We start from the raw sequence: 19,816 nt of genomic DNA, 5'->3' as shown, positions 1-19,816 counted from the left end.
TAGATGTATTTGTCCATATTGATGAGAATGGTCACACCGTCTTCCACGTAAGAAGCCGTCAGATCCGTATAACGCCGTCCAGAAACCCACAGCCAACGTAACATGCAGGCTCAAGCAAATAACTCCAAGGGCGAACCGAGTAATGCTCATAGTCGAACAAATAGGTACGGAAACCAGGAGGCGAAGATTATACAGCGAACATTAAAGGGCAACAATCCGAATCTATGGGGATGCCCATCCTCCAGCAACTTCGACCCACTCGGCGAGACAACTGCCCTGCTTGCCTTCAACATCCACAATGTCGGTGTCACACCTGCACCTGCAGCCGACACCGTTCTCCTTGACGGGATCAGGGTTCGCCCAATACTCGTCCTCTTCGATGCGCTCCTTTTCGTCCTCGGTTGTCGTCTCCAGCCAGGGGATTCGGGGCAATTGCCGTGCAGGAGCATTGGCGGGACAATGCTGAATAGTAGTGTGCCGATAGCCGAAGTCACGGAAGTAGTGGATGTCACCGGGGGACAGGAGAATACCAGCGGCCAATGAATGGATAGGCGCATCACCCCACTAGATCAGTCAGTCAGTCATATCGAAGACGAGTCAGGTACGCGAGAACATACTCTCTCCATCCAGAAACCTCCACTCTTATCCATCATGTCGAAGAACTCCTCATATTCCTTGCTGCGGAAGAAGTCCAACCGCGCAATCTCGAAGTTACTCCAGAAGTGGCACATGTTGTACTTCTCGCCTTCCATGGCTTCCGGGTCAACATCGGGAACAGTATTTTCACCAGGCTCATTTTGGAGGATCTCCTCAGGGAGTTTCTCTTGCTTTTCCTCCTCGGGCTTAGGCTCTTCTTCGGGTTTCTCCAGGAACATCTCCCACAATCCCTTTGATTCCAAGTTGTGTTTCCGCTTGTAGGCAGATGCGTAACGGAAGATATTGGGGACGGTCTCGCGAAGCTCCTTGACAGCGATCGTGAAGCCGTAGGTCTTGTTTGCTTCCGCCATCTTGATGAATGGATCACTGATTAGGATGTCAGTATACTACCGATACGCAAGGATCCGTGGGAGGGTCGTACTATGTAATATCGCAGAAGTACTTGATCTCTGGCTCAAGACGCCAGTACCATTCATATTTCATGAGCAGGGGGTGCTTGTAGAAGTGGCTATTCAACGGTCAGGATTAGTGACAGCGGAGCGGAAATGGTTGGGAAACTTACCCGGAATAGAATCGGCACATATGATGGTAACTCTCCATGCCTCCGTACATGATGGCGGCGTCACCCTGTTTCCGAACGCCCTCTTTGGCGACTTCATGATCAACCCAGTCGGGGTAACCCCACATGGACTCATCGATCTTGCCAAACTCAACGGGGGCGCTGGTGTAGTTCTTGACCGTCGCCTTGAAGGCGTCATCGAAATCACCATCGTTCAGGAAGACGTAAGGGTAGTGGAACCAGCGGTTGAAGTGTCTTTCAATGGACTTGAGCGACTGAATAACTCCGTCCAATTCCTTGTTTCTGGCAAGGACGACGAAGGCGGCATTTGCGCGCGGGGCGTCGGTTTTCTCGACGGGGAGACAGCCGGTAGCGAAGACTTTGTCATATTTTTCGCTTATTTTCCTGTCAAATCGGCGCGTGGTTAGCTATCGAAAATTATGTATCTTGTGCCTAGCGAGTGGAACGAACCTGATAGAAGGCGGAGTACCGGCAGGGATGAGAATCCCCCCAGGGGAAGCAGGATGTCGAACAAAAAGTAGTAGGATAAGGACTATTACAAGGCATGGAAATAGTAAAACAAATCCCAGGGGTATCGAGATCGAGGAGTTGCCCTTTAAGCGTATCCTCCGTTTGAAGAAAGCGAATCTGGACAGATTACGGCCTTTCTCGCGCGACGAGTCATCTAGGGGCAGACTCGGCGTGGAGGGCAGCCATTTCGTAACCCGTTGAACGAGGCCCATGGGTGCAAAAGATGGGCCACACGGCTGATTGAACAGCGATGGCACACAGTAGTTTTCAAATATCAGCAGTCAAATGAAACAAGTTTCTCAGATCGAGACCTCTCTTGTCGGATATTAACCCAAAGGGAATCTCGATGACAAAGAGATATGTACGTCCGCACGCGAGCGCCGAAGAGCGAGACTCTGGTCTATATTTCACTTTCCAAAGCCGAGCGATATAAGAACACAAAGAAGCGATTAAAGAGTATTATAATCGAGAACGGATGGAGGATCCCGATCTAGACGAAGCGAAGGGTCGAAATAAAGAGCGGCCGGAGGAAAGCCTCCTTTCTCGCCAACTTTTCCCTCTCAGTCGGCCAAGCAGAGGTGGGCGGGGGGAAAGTCGACAGCAACGCAAAGGACTGGTGTCCGGAGCAATGAGGCCGAAGACACGATTGTGGTCGACGAGGTCATTAATCGCGATCAGAGGGGGAGGTGGCAGGCTGAGGCTGGGTGGAAGCCGAGAGCTGCGGGAGGGCAACCGATGAGATGAAGGCTCGAGAGAGGATTATTTGGGGATGGGGATGGGTGGAAGTTCCGCCAAGGCCAGGGAGGCGCAAGCGGTCGTGGTCACAGATGGTAATTTACAGCCTACCCTCCAGCTCGGGAGTCGCGGCTCTCCTTTCCAGACTGGTATTCTGGTAACGTATTACACTTAGCCTATTTGCGGTAGTCCAACTGATTCTCCCTTTCGTTCTTGTCTCGTTTTCACCCTCTTCCTAAATCCCTCTTTTCTCCCAGACCAAATCACTGGCGGTAAATTATTGCTGACTTGGTCGGTTAGATTGGTGGCACTTTAGTAGAATGACCAAAATTACGTCTAAAAAAGGCACTATAGAAACCACACAACCCTTGTACTGTGGTTATTGGGGGGAACTAAAGGGAAACGAGTCAAGACAGCACCACCGAGAGAAATTTCGGGCCTGATGGGCGGTAAGAACTAGGAATCTATCTGTACAGGCCTTACCGACCCAGCCTTTGGTACTTACTTTGGGAGTTGGGAGAGTTGGTGCATGCAAAAGACCCTGAAGCTTAACCTGCAAAACACGTCCTCCTTGAATCATTCTTAATTTTGGCCGGGTGGAATCTGGCAGTCGTCAGCAAGTGTCAAAGGGTATTTTTTCTGGACCCTTTGAGTTCACGATCAGCATGGCGAACCACCTTGAAGGGCAATTAGAAGTTGAGAGACCACATTAGATTTCTATTTATGTTTAGTGTTTTCCAGAACCAGTTCCTCTCGTTCGTTAGCTTGGCGCGACCGTCGTCAGACACCAGAGGGTTTAGATCTCTTGGTGGCCGCGCTTCGTAACCGCGGGATGCAACCACTCTCCCTTGACCACGCATGTGTGTCTAGGTAAGTAGTAGTAAGTAGGCAAGACAAACTTCCCTAAAAGGGGCCAACACTAACTTGCTTCAAGCTATTGTTTTGTTTTTCTCTGCCTCTACAATATTATAGGAATGAGAGAGCACCTTTACCTTCTTACCTTCATCTTCATACCTAGCCATGATGCCGATAGAGACAGACGGACGGACATGGCTCGTTCGTCGTGTAATAAATGGGCCCGTTAGCATGTCTCTTTCAATGTCCTGCAACTCGGGTCCGAGATCTGACTCGGTTTTCGGATGCAAGTTCTGCTGGGGTTGATTCATTGTATGAAATCAAGACTGATTATCTCCTACGCATATGGCAGGAGAATAGGAGATCTGGAGTCGACTAAGTTGTAGCAAATTATCTAGTCTAGTGTCCAGTTTCTTACACTACTATCTCTTAGGTTAGCTCTAGCAACCTAACTACGTGTTTTACCAGGAGATAACTACTCCATACCGTTAGTTAAGTAGATAGAATAGATACTCCCTAATAGTAGTTTCTAGCCGGTGAATTCGGCCCGACTGAGCAGGAGATGTATTGTATGGTAAAAGCGGGCCATTGGTACCTGGTGGTATTACGAGCCGGTAATTTATGCATCCAGAACCCTGAAATCCCACCGGGACCCACACGTGACCCCGGTCCTAAGGGGGGATCTGTCAAGGTGGCCTTTTAAGGCTTTGCTGGGACACGGCAGTCTCTATCCCGGATCCTGGATAGAGACGGATGCCCTCGTTAGGATTCCGAAAGGAACGCCCGCTTGAGTTTCGCCCAAGGCATGCGCAACTGGCTTGACAGAGCTTACTACATACATAGTAAGTTTTGATCATTGTCCATCGCGGGATCTCACCAATGACATCACTACCGGGAGAATAACTGCAAGTCTTTTTTCATGGCGAGAGGAAGCATCGTGCGGAGCTTCGCGGCTGAGCTGTCACATTATCCAATGCGTCGGTGAAAGCATGTAGGTCGGTAGATATTTTACCTACCCTTCATATACTACACCTTATGTAGGTACACGCAACATGCATGCCGGGACGATAACTCATCTCATGCACGGCCGTCTTCAGGCATTAATGCTGGTACTGTATGTAGTGTAGTACTTACGTATTGTCCGTCATGATCTGCAGCGCGGTCAAGGGACAATCCATCCATCTATCTATCTATCTACTACTCGATGCTCTCCGGAGAGTAAGTAATAACTTACAGTACATACATAGTACTATTATTAGCCACCCGTGTGGGCAATCAGATCCGTGGATCTGCCGTGTATAATTGTAGTAGAGATCATATCCGTTCATGATTCACGTAGTTTGATGAATCCGAAGAATGTCGGGGAAGAAGACCTGTCTTTGGAAACTCAAAAACGTGGTGGTGTGGTTGTTGCGGGAGGGAGCAGATGATAACTACTACTACTAGTAGATAGTAGAAATGGGGGTCGTCGGGGTCATGGCTACTACCCACGAGGTATAGCAGCCCGTTTCAGTCACACTTATTGTTATTATGATTGTTTCCCGCATCGGTTATTGTTATTGTGGTTGTTCGTCCTCCCCCTTCCCTTCTTCAAACTGAATCAAATCAACAAAGGGTTTCATAAAGGGAGTCTTGCAGTCCCATTCAAGGAAGGGGGTTTGAGAAAACCGGTCCATTGCGAGGAAAAGGATGGCAGAAGGCGCGAAGGTGAAACGGCAGGGGAAAGAAAGAGCCCGTCGAGGGTCGAGGTTCCAGCTTCCAACGGGACTAAACCCAGATGATCTCCAAAACAAAAAAAACGTCCATGCGTCCCGTTGAATTGGGAAAATTAGAAAAAGAACCTCCGTCCCCTCTCTCCTCATCTCTTTTCGTCCCCGAAAAAGGATCCCCTTTTTCTCCTCCTAACCCTTGGGATTCGTTTGGTGAGGGAGTTGCGCCTTTTTCACTTGAGTCATGATACTTCTTTATTCTGTGTGAACCTAGTACTTACTGGTTGTCGTCACGGCGAGCGCTTCGTTACTTCATCGCATTCCCTCATTGCTCCTCCCCCCGTTGTCGCTTCCCACCCGCTCACCACTCCTTTTGGCACAGCCTCCATGACCCTGTCGGTCGCGACCGACTCTAATCGTCAGCAGTCAGATACTACTACTTGGCCAATATTTCTGCCTACCTTCTTCTAATCTTGCCGAACCACTACCACTCACTATATATCGATCTTTTCTCGTTACAGTTCTTAAAGTGGACGCCGTCCCGGTGTGCCCGTCCAGCCGGTATAGATAGCGCTATACACTCCTTCTCTCCGCTCGCGCGCCGTTTGAACACCACTTGCACACGACAGCTATTTCCGACACAGACCTTTACTCCTAGCACGAGCTTCCTATAATCATGACTCAACCAATTCCCACATCGTACGCACCGGTTGCAGAAGGGAATCCCAAAGCTCCCGCGATCCAGCTACCCGATGGCACCGTCCAGACGTCGGCGCTTCTAGTCCCGAATAATCAATCCGCTCACTATCGCAGCGGCCATGTCAACTTGGATACTTTCTCGCCTGTCAATGAAAATGGGAGCTTTGAATTCGATCGGGTCCTGAAGACTGGAAAGGTGTTTCGTCGCGTGAAGCACAAACATGTTAGTCGTTTGCGCCGTCAGCCGAGCTCGGTCTAGAACCAACTAACTCTGTCAAACCAGGCATTCAGGGCCTCCTGGAAACCGGCATATCTCGTTCTACGTCCCAACCTTCTGTCGGTATACAAGGATGAGGAGGCCACGAGGCTCCGAGCCTCTATCACGTTGTCTGAGGTCACGGCCGTTGCGTCGGTCAGGTCCCCCAGATCCAACCGACAGCACGTTTTTGGCGTTTTCTCGCCGTCGAAGAATTATCGCTTCCAGGCATCTTCGGAAAAAGAGGCCGAAGCTTGGATTCGACACATTCGATCAGAAACCCGCATGGACGAAGACGAAGAGGCCTTCCTCGCCTTATCAAAGAATAGCGACACCGCCGGAAACAACAAGCGCCGCATCTATGACACCACCGACCACTCCGATTTTGATCAGCGCGGACGACCAAGTTCTCCGGAAGTCGGAGATTCATTGTCACCCACTTACCATTCGAGGCGTTTCGCCTCGCCCCATGATCACTCGGGAAATGATATCACGTCATATTCAGAATGGTCCGATGGCCCTGGGAACAACAACGGCGTTGGCATGACATCGCCTTCCATTCAAAACCAGCCTGCATCACTTCATAGCGACGGCCCTTCCTCGATTCCGCGCAATGAGTCCGCAGTCCTACGTGACCCGGAGAGAGTTGTATGCAACGGGTATCTTCAATGCCTCAAAATCAAGGGATCTATGCGCCACTGGAAGCGACTATGGGTTGTGCTGCGCCCGAAAAGCCTTGGTTTCTATAAAGACGAACAGGTATGGATTCTATTATTTAGCTATTCCTCTAGCATCAAGTTCTATAGTCATGACTAACCGTGCCATGTTGAAGGAATACTCCGCCGTCAAAGTCATACCCATGGCACAGGTGATCGACGCTGCTGAAGTCGACCCTATGTCACGTTCGAAACACTTCTGTCTTCAAATCATCGCGGAAGAAAAGTCGTATCGACTATGCGCACCAGATGAAGAATCTCTTGCAAAGTGGCTAGGTGCTTTGAAGAGCATTCTCGTCGCCCGCAAGAAACTGGAGCCTGCGCCCGGAGCAGCAGGCCTCCGTTAAAAGAAGTACACTGTATAACAGATTCCGGAACCCTTCGGATCCCGCCCCTTCTATACATTCCTTCAAGTTTTCTCGATATCACTTTGGATTCTGGCTAGTCTACTTCAATTCTTACCCAATTATTCTCCTTTGTGGTTTCTATGTTCGCCGGTATTATATTACTTCGCACTTGCTCCTGTTTGATGATACATACCCAATGTTCTTCATGATATTTTGTCTTAATGTCTTGTGATTTTATAACTGATTGTATGAGATGTTGAGACCCCGCGAGTAAGAGACATTACAAGTTGGGTTAGTCTCGCGTATGGCTTGATTGTCCTGGATGACATGAAAAGTGATGCGGGGTTTGCGTGCTCTTCATGTATTTCTTTTTCTTTCCATTCCTCCCACACAGCACACCTTGTGTCTGACTGTGGTCATGTAATTCTATCTAGTACCAATAATGCTCTCTGTGCTCCAGACATGAGCACATTGTGTCAATGCTAATTTCATTACCAAATTTGCTTCCATCCTCAACAGTTCCTCAATCAGTGATAGTAAAGTAAGCCCCTTGCCTACTACCTATCTAACGTACCAACACCTCCATAGCAGGTATAGATACCTATCACCTATCCCTTCCAAACTCATTATCCCGATCCCCAGGAATAGCCTCATACCCAGCACCAGCACCAGCCCCTCCCCTCCCAACCACCACCACAGGCCCCTCCCCATCCACCTCGCGACTCTCCTGATTAACCACCAAAAACGACAAGAACACCACCGTAGCCCCAGCCCAGTACAACCCGCTCGCATACTGCCCTTGAAGCACGATCTGGCCCACGAGCGAGAGCGGGATCGTCAGACTCAATCCCACGGTTACTACTAGTGGCGTGGTGAGGAGCATTGCGTAGGCCCAGGCGATGTCAGAGGCGAGGGAGGCGAGGGCGTTTACCTATATTCAGAATTGGTATTAGTTATCTGTGTATTGCTGACGTGAGAGAGGGGCAATACCAAGATAATCGTCCAGACTCTCCCCGTATCAGGCATTCCTACAGATTCTATACCGAGGACATGAAGAATGATGAAGCCCGGCCAGAGGAGGACCGTGTTGAATAGTCCTACTAAGCCGAAGAATAGTTGCATGTTGACGCGGGATTCGTCTCCCACTTGCTTTTTTAGCACGATGGTGTATACGCCGTATAGTATGGCGCTGAATGCGGCCATTGCGTCGCCGAGGGCGATCTCGCCGGGGGTTTTGGAGGGGAAGGTGCTGCCGCTGCCGCTGGTATTGTTGTTGCTGGGGTTGTCGGCGGGTGACATGTCGACGCGGGAGATGAGGATGATGCCGATTAAAGAGGCGATTACCCCGATGAGTTTGCGGATGGTGAAGCGCTCAACGCCAATTAGGGCGCCGAAGATGAGGGTCCAGACTCCTGGTTTAGGGTTAGTTATTGGTGGGATGATGATGCGGGGTGATGGCGTACGTACCGCTTGTTGAGGTGAGGATAGTGGTGCTTCCTACTGTTGTGTATTGGAGACAGGCCATTGCGAAGTAGTTTGCCTGATTCAGTCAGTTTTGGAGGATGGATGACTCTACTGATCGCTAGTACTCACGGAGAACTGGTGCTTGTTAGCTTCTGCGTTTCTATACAGGTTAAAGATTCAGTGTAGCGATATGCTTACCCATAACAAACAGAACTCAAAGCTCAATTTAGCTGTCGCCTTCAATCCCAGCTTAGATGGCTGACCCCGGAATGCAGCATTGAACCTAGCACCAGCCCATGTTTCAGGGTCTTCGTCCTCGTTGCGCCAACGCTCCCCACCTGCATTGTGACTGAGTATACCCCGTGCCTCGACGTTCGTATCGTGAGAATCGAGATGCTCCAATAGGCTTTTGAAAGATCGAATCCGGTAGAGCTTCCCTGCCCGCCATAGTTTCAAGAGCCGTCTAGAGAGAATTGTGAAGAGAGGAAGGATGAACAACGAAGTATTGATGTATGTCACGAAAAACGGTTTCGAGTATGTATCGTCGGCGAATATCGTCTGTGAAACATAGATAGAGACTAGATTAGCACTGCACCGGGTATATTATTCAATGAAGGGTCAAGAGTAGTCAAGCACATAACATACACTGGCGAGGAAATTCGAGGCCGTCCATAGGAAGACCACGACGAGCAGCAGGCAAATGCCCAATGTTCGTCTCGCGGCGCCGACCAAGATCGAGCCTTCCGTGGTCTCGGGTACTTCCATGGTTTCTGGGTCCTTTCCGCGTACTTTCTCTGGCTGTCAGTAGCGGGCGATAAGAGAAGGACTCGCTGTGAGTCGAGGCTCTATAGAGTTCCCCGCCGGCGCACGCGATACGAGGTATACTAGATCCCCCGGACCGCGAGTGATCTGTCCTAGATCATGGGCGCAAATAAAAGGCCGTACAAGTTGAGAACACCACCTGTTCCAGCAGGCGATAAAGAAGGGGGCGTGGACGGAGTAAGACCGGGGGGATTCACCGGAGGAGAGAGGGAAACCGGAGGCGGAGTGACTCTGCGGTGTAACCCGAACTGATAACGTCGAGCATCACGAGATGCGCCGAGATAAGCACGCGACGCTTAGCCGATCCTGATCTCCTCCACCATACCACTGGTTCTTTGGCCAGCGGAGATCCTCCTTGCTTCTCGGGTTCTAATTGGGAATTTGAACTGACTATGAGAAGCATAGGTCTTGCGTAATACAACACTAGATGTGTGGTAATTGCCTACTTAACCGGCTATAATGTACAAGCTTTCAGCAGATAAGCAATAATATTCCAGACTCCTACAGAACATGATAGTACCTTCGTACCAGAAAAGCAAAAGGGAAATATTAAGCAGAATCAAGACCATCAACGGATATCCCATGCGAATTGGCAGGCAAACACAAGACAAGGAGCGTGACACATGAGGAGCTCCATAACTGTATAAGTGCAGGTGTTCCCAAAAGAACAGCTACGCTCTTCCAAGCTCAAAAGTTCATACGAGGCATTGATGTGCTCTGACAAGCACGAAGTGGGAGCGTTCGGAGGCGCGTACAGCGAAAATGGAGCGGGCTTGAAGCAGAAATATAAAACGTTCGCAAGGCATGTCTAGTAAAGGGGTCATTAACAAGCGCATCCGTCACGCTCACCATCAAGGTGGATGTTGATCGGGTCGCTGAACTCCCCACTAAATTCTTCTGCCTCTTCTTGTGCCAGAGCGCTCCGGGCGATGACTGAGTGCAAAATTAGCCATGCATTGAACTCGAGTAGCCAGGATAAGTAACCAACCTTCAAAAGCCTGCTCAACGTTGACGGCTTCCTTGGCACTCGTTTCGAAGTAGGGAATGTTGCCCTTCGACTGGCAAAACGTCATAGCCCGTTTCGAAGAGATCATCCGCTTGCTCTCTTCCACATCGATCTTGTTACCAATCACAACCTGAATCCTAGTCAGTATACGAGTCTACCAGTCTTGGCCATCGCGCAAATCATGCGCCTAGGTCAGATAAGATTGAAGGAAAGAGAAGTCCTTACAAAAGGGAAGCTCTCAGGATCCCTAGGGCTGGCCTGGATCAGGAACTCGTCGCGCCAGCTGTCAAGGGCCTCGAAACTCTTCGAATTGTTGACATCGTAGACCAAAACGCAGCAGTCCGCACCGCGGTAGAATGCAACGCCCAGGGACTGGAATCGCTCTTGTCCTGCAGTGTCCCAAATCTGTTGAAAACTGGTTAACTCCAATTCCCAGAATCGCTCCGTTCATCTTCGCAAGCGGGGAAGTACATGCCTGCATTGTCACTAGCCGATCATCGACTAGAACCTCCTTGGTGAGAAAGTCGGCTCCGATTGTGGCCTTGTAGCTTGCGCTGAACTTTTTGTTGACCTGTTGAGCGAGATGAGGGTGAGTGGGGATCCGAGGAACAGCTGGGAGATAAGGCCACCGACATATTGGTTCATCAAACTCGTCTTACCGACGCCGCTATCACCCAGAATGATAACCTAAGAGATTCGGAGAGCTATGTGAGTAATTGAAGCTTTCATCGAGGCGGCTTGGCTTGCATGAGTTGGGGGAGGCGAGGTACCTTCAACAAGACCTTCTTCCGTGACGACATGGTGGAGATGTGAGGGGGCTGTGAGTGTATGGACAAGTCAAGCTCTGTCTATAGAAGGGGAAAAAGCAAAGGGATGTTCAATATAATCCCGTCAGCGCAGCGAGGGATGCAGTCAGTTGGCAGAGACACCGAGCGAGTCGGGTAGTTGTTGTCAAGTAACAAACAGGAAGAGTGATGGTTGGGCCTGGACGGTGAACTGAGCCGAGCTAACGGCGACGGCGGCTTTCGATGATGCACGCGGACGTGGGCGGTGGAGATGGCGGTCAGCGCCCCATCCACCCGTCAGTGACAAGCAGCAGCCATTCTTCCCCTCACGCTTCCAAATAGTGTGGCAGGTCGTTGGGGTTGTCGTGGTTTAACTCGTTTGGTTCCTTTATTAACCTAGTAACATCTGTGAATATAGCTATACGTCTCTCCCTCGGCGACTCTGAGCTCCACCATGGCTCCATGATATGAGGGGTCCGCCGTCCGTCCGCTAGATAGACTCTCACCTTATCACCACTTGCTATCAAATGGCCCACTGGAAAGAGGAGTACTCCGCCGCGCTGGCGGCTCGTGATCGACGAGAGAAAGCCAGCATAGCTATTTACGATGCTTGTATGTCGATCATCCTCACTTTCTGGGGTAGTTCACATTCCGGAAGTATTCTGACCATTCGCTGACCATTATGATCAAAACCATTAGATACCAAACTGGCCGATCGCACGGTTCAGGGAGCAGCGGCTAGCAACCCACCGAGCTCAGATCCGGTTGAAGCACAGCATGTGCCATCCGACACTTTAGCATCCCGCTCCAGCAAGGCGCCATCAGGAGCAGGAGCACAAGACCCATCTCTACAAGAGACTCTCCTAGCAACACGTGCAGACCTGGCTGAGGCGCAGCGGTCACGCTCCGAACTGCAGGACCAGCTCACACGCATGACCGCTGACTTGGAGAAGCTGCGGAAGAGAAGCACTCAGGATAGCAGACGGATTCGCTTATTTGAAAATGAGATCGCCCATCTTCAACTACGCTTAAAGGATCGAGATGAGGAATTGCGCGGGAAGGCAAAGTTATTGGAGGTATGCTGCTCCCATCCCTCCTTTCTTGGAGTCCTTCTAGTGTTGCTGACACCACTTTAGGATTTCCAAGACGAGCTGGCATCGTTGAACCTTCAACTGAATATGGCTGAAGAGCGGTCATCCCGGCTGCAGAAGGAGAACCAAGATCTTGTTGATCGCTGGATGGATAGAATGGGTAAGGAAGCAGAAGCCTTGAACGATGCCTCTAAATTTTCATAGAAGGCTACGCGACGAACCGACACGGCCATGATGTCTCTATCTGCCTGAATTGGATGGATTATTGATATATAATATCTTCGTAGATTACACATTATATCCGAATGATGCTGTGTCTGTTACAGGCACACGAGCAGAAGCTATGATTCTCAAGAAATGTCATTATCTACTACGTTTTATCATCCCAAAATTATCTTTCCCTACGTATTACATCTTAATTAGAGGTTTGTAGTACTCCTATAGACGTAAGCAAATAACTGGCCAGTATCATGGTAGTTCAAGTGTCATATGTTGATATGTCCTGAAGGAGACAGCTTCATGGCCATCTACATCGGAACATGGAAACGAATTTTAGATCGCAATAACAGGTACGTACCCCTTTCACCATGGATATGATACAGAGATCTATAATGTTAGCCGGGTATATACATGGACAATGATGAAAAAGATCGCTTCGAGTTCCACAACTAAGCCCCATCACTAATTCTTCTTCTTCTTGGCAAGACGCTTTTGAGCCCGGATATCCTTCTTCATACGAGAATCCACAATCTTGTACTTTCCCTTGACACCACGAGGACGTCCAGAGATACCTCTGTTGTTTCCCTTGGCAACCACCAACTTCACCTGCTGCTTGGGCTTCTTCTTGGTAGCTCTGCTCATCAACCTCGCAATGGCCTGCGACTTGTCACGCTCGCTGAGGGCTTCGTCATCTGCCAACAGTGCAGACTTCTTGCGCAACTTCTCCAGTCGCTGGGCGGCCTTGAACTTCTTGCGACCCTTGGCTTCCATAACCTTCTTGATCGGGCGAGCGTTGATGGCGCGCATCTTCTCCTTGATTGCGGCTGCGGCCGCCTTGGTGATAGGGCGGTTCTGGATACTGTGCTTGTTCTCGTCGTCAAGGAACCACTCGGGGAGACCATCGCTATCGCGGAACGCAAATCGGTTGAAGCCATCATCAACCACATCAGAAGACTTCTTCTCTCCAGTAGCCATCTGTTGGGCGAGTGCCATAGCTTCCGCAGTGATGATGTCGATATCTAAGTAGTCGAGTCAGCATTATATGTCCAGGTACAAGGCAATGACATGCCACATCTGCGAACTTACCGAGCTGCCCGTTCTTTTTCCGGGGGTCCTCAAGCTCTTCAATATCTTCTTCATCCGAGTCTTCCATCGCCTGGACAGGCTTCTTGGCTTCCTTTGCCTTCTTCTTCTTCTCAGACTCCTTGCCCTTAGGCTTAACTTCGATAGCGCTATCTTCATCTGCCACTTCGTCATCTTCATCCTCGACATCGTCGATGTCTTCTAGGCCTTGGAATATATCTTGGTCGAAGAATAGCGACGCACTGTTGGAAAGGGAAGCTGACTTGGGAGCTTTGTCGCCGGCAGAGCCAACTCCAAGACCCTCGTCGTCGGAGTCCTCGCCATCTTCCTTGTCGTCATCGGAAAAGCCGTCCCAGGAGTCGGCTTCAAAGTCCTTCCTGGCCTTCTTTGCCCGTAGCTTCGTGTCCCGGTCCTCCTTGCGGTCCTGGTATTGCTCGTACAGGTTGTCAAGTTCCCGCTCCAGACGGTCTTCCTCGTCATCGCTCTCATCGAAGTCAGACTCGGAAGCACTGTCCTCGCTATCACTTTCAATCGTTGCTTCATGGCCGGCAGCAAGGGTGTCCCTGATTCCACCTCTCTCGGCGCGCTTGAGCGAGAATGTGGCATCCTCGCCATTAGGTCCCAGTTGCTCCTTTCCGATATCCATGGGTGTCGTCATGTGCATCTGTAACCGAACGATTTCCTTGCGCTTCCTTTCGTTCTCCTTGCGGCGCTCTTTCTTCTGCTTGGAGGTTTCCTTTTCACGAAGGCGCATCAGCTCCTCTTGAATGGCCAGCTCGTCATCCATAGGAGCGACCTCCGCCACTTCTTCGGTCTCATCCTCCTTGGCTTGACCACCCTTCTTCACAGCGAGACCGAACTGCTCCCGCACCTTCAGTCGCCACCTGAGCAGGTTCCTGAATTCCTTCTTACCCAGAACCTTGAGATCCTCACAGCAGGCTTTGATTTCGTCGGTCGTCTCCTCTAGTCTCTCCAGAGTGGCGAGGGCAAGGTCACCACTTGGTGACTGTTGGAAGCTGAGTTTGTTGCATGAACCCAGGATGGCAATGGGATCAGTGGTGTTGATGAATTCAGTAACCGGGACCTCCTTGAATTGCGTGTAATCGCCCTCTTCGTAACCCTCTCTCTTGCGCTTCTTCTTCTCCGGGTTGAACACCTTGGCCTCGTTGTTGGGGGTAGGGTCCGCAAGTTCTGCAAAGACGTGCTTGGGATCGAGGAACTTCGGGTCAATGCGCTTTGGTGCCTTGTAATTGCGACAAACAACGAAGATTTCTGCAGAAACGTTTCGAGAAGACGGAGGTTTCGTCGCCTCCACGGACGCAAAGAGTTGCTTGAAAACCCACAGGAGCGGATTGTAGTCCTTGGATCTGAAGACCTTCGTAACAAATGTACCGCCCTCCGCCAAGAACTCCGTAGCCAACTTCAGAGACTGCAACACCAGCTCTGCCTGAGAGAAAGCATCCTGAACCCAGGCGGTACCAACATTGGGGGCACCATCGTGAAGTACGGTATCAGCCTTCCAGTGCTTCAGGTGCTGTCTGATTGTTGTGCGACACTTCTCGGTCGTGATATCGCTCTGGAAAGTGATGACTCGGGGGATCGGCTTAATAGGCGCAAGATCGACACCGACAATGATACTCTGTGCGGGCATGCATTCTGCAGCAACTTGACACCACGACTGTGTTGCGAGAGTGGTCAGCCACCAGACTCCGCGTTAAGAATCACACAGATGGGTTGTACTCACACCGGGTGCCGCGCAAAGATCGAGAACGACTTTGCTCTTCTCCAAAAAGCCATACTTCTTGTTCAGCTGAATCAGCTTGAAAGCAGCTCTCGCTCTGTATCCCTTCTCCTTCGCCAGGCGATACCACTTATCCAAACGACCTTTACCATGCTAAGTCAATGTCAGTACTGGAATTCCATGACCGCGGGACAGACCAATGCCGCATTACCTTCTTTTGAATCGCCATCTTGAGAGATGGGGGGTCGAGGCACACTCGACAAAAAAACGAAACCGCTAAACAGAAGACTGCGGATGCAAGTGGGTAGGAATGGTGAAAGCGGTACAAAAGAATGTATCCAGGAAAAAAAGTTATCGGCGGCCTGGATGGATCCTTTCCTGGCCTTCTCCACATCGGCCCCGAAAAACAAAAATTTCCCCTTCCAGCCCGGATGCACGTGGCGGTGCAGGAGCACTGCACACCAGCCACAGCACACCCGTTCACCGCCTGAGGCGGCGAGGCAAACAAAGACGGTCAGCGGAGAGCATGTGACGTGATGTCAGGCGTGATGCTGGCCCGATTTGGCTGATAACCAACCAAAGACCCGCGCTGATCCTCCGGCTGCCATCGCTGGTGGCTAGTCTGCTGGCCTTCCCCCATCATAGCATCTCATTTCACTTGGTCTTCGGCTTTTCCATGCTTTGACCTGCACCTCATCTCGCATTCGGTGATGTTATTAGTTAAGCTTTCATGCCGTCGATGGGATCTCGTAAGAGAGTAAAGCCCAGCCCCCTCGGCGCGGACTCCAAGTCCCCAACAGCGTCCGACGATGGTGCTACATCGCTTTCCGCAGGCGGAGACCATGCAGAATCAAGGAACAGGGGGAGCACTGCGGTGAGTCCGGGTTTTCAGTAGCCCTATATCTTCTTCTGCATCCGTCCCGTGTATCTAATATATCATTTGGACTATCAGAGTTGGTATCCTGCTGTCTGGCCGGCAGTCTCCAGAGCATCCAAAGCGGCTCCCGTTACCGAGGTTGCCCGTGAGAGCATCTCCGCTGCTCAAAACTTAGCACCCCGACTCACTTCCCGCTCAACTCCTCAGCTTGATTCTCCTAAACCATTCCGAAATCCCTCCCTCCAGCTTACTCGGAAAGTCGGCGCATCCAGCAGGTCTCTTCCCGCCGACGCTGCGACAACGAAGATAAACATAGCTTCTGATGGCACTACATTCACCCCTGAAGAGGATGCTAAGTCGTGCCCGGCTGGCATAACAACGCAACCGACCGAGGAAGAAGTACCGAGAGACCAAGAGACAGTAGCTGCGGATGACGCTGATAAGGGCCATTTGAGTGCTGCTCCAGAGTCTACTACAGATGATAACCGGGACAGTGCTGACGCAGGCCCGACGTCGACTGTCCAAACGGGTGGATGGTTTTCATGGTTCTATGCCCCGTCAACAACCGACAATTCTGCCCCAAAAGATCCGGTACCAGATCCTGTGCCAGAGCCTGTGCCAGAGCCCAGTGCACCAGAGCCTAGTGAAGAATCACCCGTGAAACCCCCTGTATCGAAAGACGAAGAGCAGGCAATCTCGGAAGATCAGGGGCGAACAGAGCCAGATAGGCCGGAACAGGATAAGCCTGAAGAAACGCATGATAGTTCGCAGAACACTCTAAAACGTTCTTGGCTTCAAATGTGGTACGGTTCATCAACAAAGGGGCCAGAAGAGCCTGCAAGCAAGCCTCCAGATGACGTGGATAAGCCAACCACGCAAGACGTGCAGACGGAACCTGCACCAACTCAAGACCATGATACGCAAGGGGCAAGCAGTCCCGCTACGATACCTGTGAAGGACCCGAAGCCCTCTGGATGGTCATTCTGGTTCAAAGAGTCTTCAAAGGGATCTGATAAAGAGGCCCCACAAGATTCTGAGGTGGCTAGCGCCTCTATTTTGCCAGATTCCTCTTTGAGAAAAGCAGCCATTGAAGCCGAACCGGAGCCAGAAGCAAGGGCTGAGATTGCGAAAAAGGGAAGCGTTAAGCTTAAGAACAACAAGAGCAGCTCTGCACTACCTGATAAAACCACATTACGTCCAGAAGCAGGTCTCAATGACTTGGTTCCGGGACCACCTGAAGCTGCAGCTTCAAAACAATTGCGAAAAGTGTTACCCAATCAGGTTTTGCCAAGGTTCCACGAAACTTTTGCTGTGCAAGAAAAGCCCAGTTTGTTGCAGACAATAGGGCGATACTTCCACTATGGTAAAGAATCGAATAACAGACACGTCCATATGGTTAAGGATACGCCCCCTATCAAAAGGGCATTGGCAATCGGGATACATGGGTACTTTCCTGCACCGTTAATCCGGAGTGTCCTCGGCCAACCGACAGGCACTTCGATCCGATTCTCGAACATGGCAGCGGAAGCCATAAATACCTGGGCTGACGACCATGGCTATAAATGCGACATTGAAAAGATTGCCCTGGAAGGCGAGGGACGTATAGCTGAGCGTGTCGACCTATTATGGAAGTTATTACTCAATTGGATGGAGGAGATCAGAAAAGCCGATTTCATCCTGGTAGCTTGTCATAGTCAGGGTGTTCCTGTTGCGATCATGCTGGTCGCCAAGTTGATATCCTTTGGCTGTCTCAATGCAGCGCGTGTTGGCATCTGTGCTATGGCCGGTGTCAATCTAGGTCCATTTGCAGACTTCAGATCCCGCTGGATTAGTGGCTCCGCCGGAGAGCTGTTCGAGTTTGCCTTGCCTTATAGCCAAGTCTCCAAGGATTATGAATCAGCGCTGAGAACCTGTCTCGACTTTGGCATTCGGATTTCGTACATTGGAAGCATCGATGACCAGCTGGTTTCTCTTGAGGTAAAGTGCCTTACATCACCCCTTTCATCTCTCATACTCATCCTAGACCTTTTTTTTAGTCATCCCTCTTCGCCCCGGTGACCCATCCATACATCTATCGCGCAGCCTTCGTTGATGGCAGAGTCCACGCCCCAAGCTTGTAAGCCAACTTCCTTCCCTCTCAAAACCAAAAGCGCATCTAACACTCAACCAGTCTCTCTCACCTAGTCGGCTTCGTCCTCAAGCTCCGCAACCTAGGCATCCCAGACCACGGTCTCATCCGCGAGCTCAGCTCCCCCCTAGCAGGCAGTCTATACAGTGGAGAAGGGCACTCCCGTCTCTACGACGATCCATCTGTATACCGGTACGTTATACCTCCCGCCCCACTAATCTCTCAACCCCAAAGCTAATGAGGAAAAACAAGACTGGCCATCGAATTTGCCCTCGAGACATCCACCATTCACAGCGCCAATCTGCACATCAAACGCACTCAACCAGCGCCCGCAAACCCTTACATCCTCCCCTTCGCGATGCGCGGTATTCTCGAAGAGGAATACGTCCGCCGCGAACTCTACAACGAGACGATGGAACTCCTCCGCCAATTCGACGACTGGAAGCCAACAAGCAAGGTGCTCAAGGATGTCAAGTTCCGGTTAGAGGGGATACGGTCGAAACTGTGAAGCCTATCTCCTCTCCTATCCCAGCTTTCTCTCTTCCCTTAAACACAAAAAGAGTTTTTTCACTATAGATAGCAGTTACTTTATCACTTAAGTGCAATAGTTTGCCAAGCTAAGCCAAGCATAGATAAATAATGGGAGGTTCTTTCTTTCTTTCTTTGTTTGTTTGTTTGCTAGAAGTTTTGAACCCATCGTACTGTTACTCGAATAATGATCATGTATATATATCCTCGTCTTGGCGTCTAAACCAATACTAGTACTACTAAGTACCCAATCCATCCTCCATTCAGACTTAAACCCACCTCCACAAAAGAACTCACACAGTCGAAACTAAAGGCTATGTATTACCTTCAATAAGACCTAGGTCACCCCAGTCCATACAACAGGGGGGTCATACTCTAACAAGTAATTTAACCAGACCAGGAAACCCAGCATAGCCCTCCCTGATCTGACCTTTTACTTTAGTTTTACTACATCTGGAAATCTAACTTTCTCCCCCTTTCATGCATTTATTGGCTCGTTTCACGATCTGCATATCAATTTTCATGTCGTCACACATTCATTTTTTTGTACGTGTCGGATTTGTTTCTTGGCGGGTATTCCAAATACAAAGCTCGCTAGCTTCTAGATTAGAAATATAGGTTACGCAGATGGATTAGATAAATAATTTATGCATGTGAGCTGGGTAGTTAAGTGATCCTGCGTGTGGATCTTTGGAGTTTTTACATCGTGGCCTGTATTATACTTATTAAGCTGTTGTTACAGGTAAATGTGGAGTAGTAGGCATCAACTACCAAGCTCAGGAAGCTGAAAGGTACCAAGAGAAAGCGGTATCAGCGTCATCGTGTCATCGTGAGTAAAATACTTAAAAGTGTTCATGTATACGAAATTGGAAGGAACGGAGAGTATATTGAAAAAATCACGGCTCCCGCGCCATGTGTTGCGGATACTATAAAGTAGTAGTATGCGACTAGTCCCATCCTGGAAGACTCTTATGGAAATAAATAGAACTCTTGGGTCCACCCAAAACA

At 50.2% G+C, this 19,816-nt stretch overlaps 7 protein-coding genes across 7 annotated transcripts; 3 read left to right on the top strand and 4 right to left on the bottom strand.

Annotated features, from left to right (window-relative positions):
• Positions 1-222: 222 nt before the first annotated feature.
• Positions 223-1,959, bottom strand: AtWU_00382 (glycosyltransferase family 15 protein; the record flags this gene model as incomplete). Its single annotated transcript, XM_035495498.1, has 5 exons — positions 223-564; positions 618-1,023; positions 1,079-1,165; positions 1,220-1,621; positions 1,688-1,959. The coding sequence occupies 5 exons, from the start codon at positions 1,957-1,959 to the stop codon at positions 223-225; spliced, it is 1,509 nt and encodes a 502-aa protein (XP_035351391.1).
• A 3,763-nt stretch (positions 1,960-5,722) lies between these two features.
• AtWU_00381 (PH domain-containing protein) lies at positions 5,723-7,064 on the top strand (the record flags this gene model as incomplete). Its single annotated transcript, XM_035495497.1, has 3 exons — positions 5,723-5,968; positions 6,029-6,760; positions 6,834-7,064. The coding sequence occupies 3 exons, from the start codon at positions 5,723-5,725 to the stop codon at positions 7,062-7,064; spliced, it is 1,209 nt and encodes a 402-aa protein (XP_035351390.1).
• Positions 7,065-7,668: 604 nt separating this feature from the next.
• AtWU_00380 (DMT family transporter) lies at positions 7,669-9,293 on the bottom strand (the record flags this gene model as incomplete). The annotated part of the gene is made up of 6 exons (XM_035495496.1): positions 7,669-7,995; positions 8,055-8,476; positions 8,532-8,604; positions 8,658-8,663; positions 8,727-9,086; positions 9,174-9,293. 6 exons carry the CDS (start codon positions 9,291-9,293, stop codon positions 7,669-7,671), a joined length of 1,308 nt encoding a protein of 435 aa, XP_035351389.1.
• Positions 9,294-10,173: 880 nt separating this feature from the next.
• Positions 10,174-11,156, bottom strand: rab7 (Rab family GTPase YPT7; the record flags this gene model as incomplete). The annotated part of the gene is made up of 6 exons (XM_035495495.1): positions 10,174-10,283; positions 10,339-10,486; positions 10,582-10,761; positions 10,832-10,927; positions 10,990-11,043; positions 11,127-11,156. The coding sequence occupies 6 exons, from the start codon at positions 11,154-11,156 to the stop codon at positions 10,174-10,176; spliced, it is 618 nt and encodes a 205-aa protein (XP_035351388.1).
• A 512-nt stretch (positions 11,157-11,668) lies between these two features.
• On the top strand, positions 11,669-12,436 carry AtWU_00378 (ATG16 family protein; the record flags this gene model as incomplete). Its single annotated transcript, XM_035495494.1, has 3 exons — positions 11,669-11,753; positions 11,841-12,217; positions 12,278-12,436. 3 exons carry the CDS (start codon positions 11,669-11,671, stop codon positions 12,434-12,436), a joined length of 621 nt encoding a protein of 206 aa, XP_035351387.1.
• A 477-nt stretch (positions 12,437-12,913) lies between these two features.
• spb1 (rRNA methyltransferase spb1) lies at positions 12,914-15,504 on the bottom strand (the record flags this gene model as incomplete). Its single annotated transcript, XM_035495493.1, has 4 exons — positions 12,914-13,470; positions 13,538-15,212; positions 15,279-15,428; positions 15,487-15,504. 4 exons carry the CDS (start codon positions 15,502-15,504, stop codon positions 12,914-12,916), a joined length of 2,400 nt encoding a protein of 799 aa, XP_035351386.1.
• Positions 15,505-16,005: 501 nt separating this feature from the next.
• AtWU_00376 (uncharacterized protein) lies at positions 16,006-18,788 on the top strand (the record flags this gene model as incomplete). Its single annotated transcript, XM_035495492.1, has 5 exons — positions 16,006-16,149; positions 16,228-18,129; positions 18,189-18,268; positions 18,323-18,472; positions 18,533-18,788. The coding sequence occupies 5 exons, from the start codon at positions 16,006-16,008 to the stop codon at positions 18,786-18,788; spliced, it is 2,532 nt and encodes an 843-aa protein (XP_035351385.1).
• Between the last annotated feature and the right edge of the window lie 1,028 nt (positions 18,789-19,816).

Source organism: Aspergillus tubingensis, assembly GCF_013340325.1.
Source record: "Aspergillus tubingensis WU-2223L DNA, scaffold_1, whole genome shotgun sequence".
NCBI lineage: Eukaryota > Fungi > Ascomycota > Eurotiomycetes > Eurotiales > Aspergillaceae > Aspergillus > Aspergillus tubingensis.
Note: the sequence above shows the minus strand (reverse complement) of the source record. Positions and strands in the feature narration are given on the sequence as shown.